Source organism: Clupea harengus, chromosome 24 (assembly GCF_900700415.2).
Source record: "Clupea harengus chromosome 24, Ch_v2.0.2, whole genome shotgun sequence".
In the NCBI taxonomy this organism is placed as follows: domain Eukaryota; kingdom Metazoa; phylum Chordata; class Actinopteri; order Clupeiformes; family Clupeidae; genus Clupea; species Clupea harengus.
Window position 1 is genome coordinate 4,842,850 of NC_045175.1, and position 7,500 is coordinate 4,850,349.

The window sequence follows — 7,500 nt, forward strand, 5'->3', positions numbered from 1 at the left end:
TTTGTTTTTAATTCAGTATTTATTCAGTTCGGTTAAACCCGCCTGCTCTTGAGCGGCAGAATTTATGTTGCGTTCCTTCGACATCTGTTCTGCTGTTATTGAGCTCCCGAAAAACCTGCCATTTGAACCAATTGAACAATTTCGACCAATCACTATCCTCACATTTCTACCACATCATTTGCAGTAACTGTACATTCTGTGATTCTCGAAGCCCCCTATCTCCCACTCGTTCCGTTGTTTTCCTCTCATGTCTCGTCTGTTGGTAACAGTCGAACGCATAAGGAGCGTTTGTTTCTTTCCCCGCGTTAAAACGAAAGTACTCTAAAGGAGAGAAGGTCAATACATGCAGTGAGCCTAATGAGCATCACAGGAAGAGGAAACTTTGTGGAGTGTCTGGGATGATGCCTTGGTTTGAATCAGGGGGGGGGGGGAGTGATGTATCACTCACTGTAAGGCAATGGTAACAGGGCTATACAATTGCAACTGAATTAAATTGTGTTGAATTGAATGGAATTGATTTGAATCTTGGGAAAATGGGAAACCTTCAGCTGACCAAAGTTGTTTTTCTCTCTTGCAGGTGATTCTTATTCTCACCAAGCTGTATGATTTCCATCTGGGGAGTGTGACAGAGAGCACATTATGGAGGTAAGAGGAAGAATGAACAAGTTTGTCACTCTGACATTCTTGTTTGATTCCATTCGTCCGCTCATGAATATTTGCATTCGTATTATCCACACAGGCAGGCGGCCATATTGTGTTTGTGAACAAAGTTTTTGTTTTTATGCTTCTTTCTGCTTTTCCTTTTACCAAGTTTTGGATGACAATTTCATAAACTTACAGTTCACCACTCTGAAGATGAAACTTGCTTGTATCAGAATCAGAATCAGAATGAGAATTGTATTTATTGCCAAGTAGGTTTACACCTACCTGGAATTTGCTCTGGTGTATAGGTGCATACAGTAAACATAAAAACATACAAACACAATAAGTACTACACATAACATAAAACATAAAAACACAATAAGTACTACACATAAGAAAAGTACTACACATAAAACACAATAAATAAGATACAAATATATTAAAAAATGTATATAAAAAAGTGAAGTAGAAAGTAAAATGCAAAATGCAAGACAGGAGTGCAAAGTGAATGTGCAATGTGCAGTGTGCAGTGTGCAGTGTGCAGTGTGTAATGTAATGTGTGTTAATGTAACACAGACTTGAGGTGTGGGGGCGGGATAAGAGTCCAAGTCAGGTGGGGGTCCCGGGCCTTGTTAATAAGGCCAACTGCAGCCGGGAAGAAGCTGGTTTTGTGGCGTGAGGTTTTGGTCCTGATGGACCGCATCCTCCTGCCGGATGGAAGAACCTCGAAGAGTTTGTGACCCGGGTGGGAGGGATTGGCCACAATCTTACCTGCCCGCCTCAGGGTCCTAGTTTGTAGACCCACATGTCTGAAGTTATTGAAAGTTTGTGTCCCTAGATGTGTGTTGCCCTTGGTGCCAGCGCCCCCTGTAGTTGGGGGTAGGGTCAAAGCCCTTTTTGGGCAATAGCTTAAAAAACTGTCCAGAAAATTCACTTGCATATTTTTCAAAACTTTGTAAATAAATAGCAAACACATGGCAGACTCATATTGTTGCAAAAAAAACAAAAAACATGTACATTTAACAAGATGCTCAAATTTAGCACAAGCACACATCTGTCACAGAGTGACACTCTCATCCTCATATTCACAGGTCTCAAAACTGCAGAACGTAACACATAGCCACTGCTTCACACCATATCAGTGTACAGCCGCCACATCCACAAACTATAGTTGCTTACATTTTCACTCAGAGTAGGATATACAACTTTTTAGTCTATTGTTGCCAGAAACGTAATCATTCAAGATATCCTCTTATTTCACTTAATTATTGCTCATTTTCTCACCTTATGCGGTGGTCTACCTCTATGCGGTACGTCTAGTTATTTCACACTCTTGATTTATTTCTCACTCCCTGTTTCACCTCATTCCCCACTTGTCTTTCCCACTATCCCTGCTCCAAACGTGTTATAAATATGGCATACACATTATCAGTATGCATTTTGAAATCTTACAGTTACTCTGGCGATGCTCATCTAGATACACACACATGCCCAAATGCAGAGATATTTCAGTCACACACGTACAAACACACACACATACAAAGATACACACCTACCCCTGTAGATACACACAACTCTCTTTCACTCTCTACTCTTTACTTGGAAATCTGTGTGTGTGTGCCTGTGTGTGTGTCTTTGTGTGTGTGTGTGTGTGTGAGTGTGTGTGTGTGTGTGTGTGCCTGTGTGTGTGTGTGTGTGAGTGTGTGTGTGTGTGTGCTACTTTTCTTGTCAGCATTGTTGCTGAGTGCTCACATCCTCCCCTCACTCTTCAGGTCAGCCCATGTTTGCGTCTCTCTGAGGAAGACGCCAGTGTCAACATGGTGAAACTTTCATGAAACATGCCCTTAAAATGGAGTTGGAATACGTGATGTGTGTGTGTGTGAGAGAGAGAGAGAGAGAGAGAGAAAGAGTCTGCTTGTGTGTGTGTCTGTGTGCAAAATTGTGTGGGTGTGTGTGTGTGCATATGTGTGTGATTGTGAGAGAGAGCGAGAAATATCGACTCCCTGCAAACTGTTGTTTTTCTGAATCAAAAATTAGAGCTCTTTTTGGCTACATTGTACACTCCGTTCGAACTCTAACCAAATGGGGGCAGAACATTCCATTTATTCCCTACCCTGTGATTTGCAACCCATCTCCTGCATCATCCATATTGGCCTCTTAGAGGAGCTTTTGGAATCGGCTGTTATTGTCATTTTCTTTCCACACTGCCTCAGAGGGATGAGCCAATCTTATCTTATTTTTGTTTTTATTCTGCGTGTGTGTTTGATTATCCCTTACGCCTACTAGCTCTTAAGGTACTGAGCCTCGACTCTCGTGTAATTGCTTGGCGGAGAATGACAGGCGCAAAACGCAGCACCGTGGACTGCATGTGTTCGTGTTTGTGTGTGTGTGTGTGTGTGTGTGTGTGTGTGTGTGAGAGGCTTTCAAGGTCAATGGCGTTGCTGACGTCTCTGAATAAATCTGCTTTTGGAGTCCAGATAAGGAATAGTTTTGCGGACTGGCAAAGAAAATGTGGATGCCATGTCAATGACTGAGTGTGTTTTTTGGGTAGTTTGGTTTGTGTGTCTACGTGTGTGTGTGTATGTGTGTGTGTGTGTGTGTGTGTGTGTGTGTGTGTGTGTGTGTATGTGTGTGCATGGGGGGAGGGGGGTTGTGGGTTTGTCTGTTTGACTGTCTTTCTTTCAAATACATGCATCTGTGTGGATGTGTTTGTGTGGGTGTGGGTGTGTGTCTGTTTCTATTAGTATATACATGTATGTGTGTTTGTGTGTATACATGTGCACAGTGTGTGTGCACAATATGTATGTGTGAAAGTGTGTGTGCTTGTGTGTGTGTGTGTGCGCGTGTGTGTGCGTGTGTGTGTGTGTATCTATTTGAACGTCTGTGTATCTGTGTTTGCCTGCGTGTGTATGACTAGTGTTGCCATGACCAATACAAAATAACAAACAGCAAAAAAACAATGTGTCCATTTGTCACAGTTTCTGATAGACAACTTGACAGCCTCTTTCTAGTGGTCTATTCTCTGTGCAGTATTGCAGAGGAGGGGAGGTGTCAGGAGGGGAGGTGCTGAGCCAGGCCTTAGACAGTCTCTTTCTAGTGGTTTATTCTCTGTGCAGTATTGCAGAGGAGGGGAGGTGTCAGGAGGGGAGGTGCTGAGCCAGGCCATGAGAGAACCCCGGGCCCGGGCGGCACTCTGTGGGGTTGTCAAGCGTGAGGAGCAGCAGCAGCAGCAGCAGCCACAGTTGGGCTTTGACTCACTCACCCACCCACCGCCACCGCCTGGATAGAGTGGCTCTTTAAGATGAGTGTCACAGTGGAGCAAAACACTCTTTGATGTGGCATACATAAACTTCGCGTACATACACACACACACACGCGCGCGTGCGCGCGCATAAACACACACACACACACACACACACAGACACACACACAGACACACACACACACACATGCGCATAAACACATATTGTGAGAGCAGAGAGGCACACAAATGCAGAAACAAAGATGTGCAGTGATACACACACACGCACACACACAAACGCACACACAAAGAGACACACATGTACTGCACTTGGCTAGAATCCTGCCCAGATCTGTCAGTTAGCAGCATAACTCTTTGAAACAAACAAACACACACACACACACACACAAACACACACAGTAATAATATTCAACTCCTCAAAAGAGACCTCATACACAAGACGCCGTCGAGGCAGCATAGGCAGCAAAGGCAACACACACACACACACACACACACACAAATCCCCCTCGCCCCCGAGACACACTATCTACCCCAGCTCTACAGTCACTATATTACACTCCTCTACACACACTCCCGACACCAGACACAGACTCTGCTTCTAATTAAGATCACGGCTCCATTAACACACTGGGCTTGAGGGACCGCTGTTTGTTTTAGTGTAATTGTTATTAATCCCTTTTCCGATTTACCCCCCCCGAATCCGAGTGTGTTTTTTTCAGCATTCTGATCCAGTCCAAATGGCAGGCAGATGCTGACTTTTTCCGCTGAAAGGTCAGCGGATGGGAACATGGCAGCGGAGTTGGGAAGCGTACTGAAAGTGTGTGTGTGTGTGTCTGGGTGTGTGTGTGTGTGTGTGTGTGTGCGTGTTTGTGTCGGGCGGCCCACGTCCTCCGTCGTCAATTTTAATGAACAGCCTGACCTTAAACGAGACAAACGGATCCATCGTCCGTTCACTCGTCTGACATGGAATATTCAAAGCACTATGGATCGGGGGGTGGGGTGGGCTTGAGCAAGGCCTCACTGATTACGAAGTTCGCCCGCTTTTGATAATTAAGCGCTGCCCGCGCTCATCTCTAGCCGTTGCCAGCGTTCACTCTCTCGTTCACTCTTTCTTTCATGCCAATCACGTGTTCTTTCGCTCGTCTGTTTTCCGCTTCAGTGTCCCCACTGGGTGGGTGCCGCGTCATCTAAATTATTCATTATTGACAGAGCTGATGGTGACACCCTTGGCCGCCCACGCAAAAGCATGTAATCCATGTCTTCGGTGGCTGGAGTTTTATTTTTTAACAAGACACACACACACACACACACACACACACACACACACACACACACACACACACACACACACACACACACACATTCGCACACTCAAGAGACACATACAGTATGTAATTCATCCTATAAGGCTAATCCTTTATTACCCGGAGGGCTTTGATATTTTATGCTCTCTGAAACAACCTCTGAGGAAGACAAGGTAATGAGAACATGCAGATCCGGCAATAAAGGACTTTCATGAGCCTACCTACTTATTGCCAACCAATATAGACATCCATATAGTGTTTAATTAGGAGTGTCCATCAGATAGAATATGCTAATGTTGATCAATGATCAGATATTGATTGCGTTCAGGCGACCGAAAGCTGTAAAGATTTTTTTAATGCTCGTTATGTAAATGGCTTGCATTAAGTTGACTGAGCTTTCTCAGTGAACACTTACTGACTACATGATACGTCATGATACTTCCCTCAAAACCAATTAATGACATTTTGAAAAGGAAGCCTTGAGAGTATTATTTCCAAACACACCTTCCAGACACCTGGGATAACCACCCTGTCAAACCCCCTTGGTTATCATCTCTGAACAGATCATGTAATGTGTCATCCCCGCCTCACCTCTGGCTCCAGCTCTCTGCCCCGTCTCATCCCACAGCTCACTCTGCCTTGACCTGTTGTTGTCCAGCAGACGGCACATGGCCCGCCATTAGCACATGTTGGACGTGTCACGGAACGAAGTGCCGTTTCATTGTTAATGGGACCTCCATTGGGCGCTCACCTCTGGAATGGAGGAGCACAGCGCATCAGCCCATCAGAAATGCACCACTCACCCGTAGCAGACACTTGACCTAGGTGTCAGCCATCTTTGAAGAAGAGAAAAAAACGTATGACGGAGGATTTTCTTTCTGCGAGTGTGTCGAGATGCTCTTAAACGCGAATGTATTAACAGGTTGTTATTACAGTTATTACAGTGAAATATATGGCGTCAGTGTTACTCTGGCCTTTTGGTGACCTTTCGGCGCGGGAGAATAAACCGGTACAACTAGTGCAGGCAAATGGCTGCTATTGACTGGATGATGAGCTCCTAAGACTCTGCTGGAGCACATTAAAAGCACCTGAGGGGGGTGTGAAGAGCGGCGGGCTTGAAAGCTCAGTAATGAGTACAGGAGGAGAAGAAAGGAATGAGGGAGAAGGGATGGAAGGGAACAGCCCACCTCTCTTTTTGGCCATATCTTTTTCCTGCCTCTGACTCTCTCTCTCTCTCTGACTATCTCTCTGCCCCCTCTCTCTCTCTCTCTCTCTCTCTCTCTCTCTGACTCTCTCTCTCTGACTCTCTCTCTCTCTCTCTCTCTCTCTGACACTCTCTCTCTAACTCTCTCTCTCTGACTCTCTCTCTCTAACTCTCTCTCTCTGACACACTCTCTCTCTCTCTCTCTCTCTCTCTCTCTGACTCTCTCTCTCTGACTCTCTCTCTCTGACTCTCTCTCTCTCTCTGACACTCTCTCTCTAACTCTCTCTCTCTGACTCTCTCTCTAACTCTCTCTCTCTGACACACACTCTCTCTCTGACACACTCTCTCTCTCTGACTCTCTCTCTCTAACTCTCTCTCTCTGACTCTCTCTCTCTGACTCTCTCTCTCTGACTCTCTCTCTCTCTGACACTCTCTCTCTAACTCTCTCTCTCTGACTCTCTCTCTCTCTCTCTCTCTCTCTGACACTCTCTCTCTCTGACTCTCTCTCTCTGACTCTCTCTCTCTCTCTGACACTCTCTCTCTAACTCTCTCTCTCTGACTCTCTCTCTCTAACTCTCTCTCTCTCTCTCTGACTCTCTCTCTCTGACACACTCTCTCTCTCTCTCTGACACACTCTCTCTCTCTCTGACTCTCTCTCTCTCTCTCTCTCTCTGACTCTCTCTCTCTGACACACTCTCTCTCTGACTCTCTCTCTCTCTCTGACACACACTCTCTCTCTCTCTCTCTCTCTCTCTGACTCTCTCTCTCTCTCTCTCTATCCCTATATCCCTACTCCTCTTCTCTTTGTAACTACCTCGTAGGTCCCCATCCTGGGGAGAATAGTTGCATCAATTTAATGGTGTCACCTTGGTGGGTGAATTCCACTTTCCACCAGTTTGGCGTTCCATGCAGAAACCACACGCTCAACATTGCCTCAGGGCCCAAAGAGAACTCTCTCTCTCTCTCTCTTCCGCTCTCTTTCTCTCGCTCTCTCTCTCCCTCTCACTCTCACGCTCTTTCTCCATTACCATGGCTGAGAGAGTTTTCCACGGATACGTGAACCTCCCAGGAGAGAGAGAGAGAGAATG

The 7,500-nt window shown here is 45.6% G+C and overlaps 1 protein-coding gene across 1 annotated transcript in view; it reads left to right on the forward strand.

Moving 5' to 3' along the window:
* sorcs3 (sortilin related VPS10 domain containing receptor 3) overlaps positions 1-7,500 on the forward strand; it is a 177,721-nt gene that overhangs the window by 76,597 nt on the left and 93,624 nt on the right. The window contains exon 2 of the mRNA XM_031561919.2: positions 578-645. Within this exon, the coding sequence (XP_031417779.1) occupies positions 578-645 (68 nt within the window). The remainder of the gene's footprint in view (positions 1-577; positions 646-7,500) is intronic.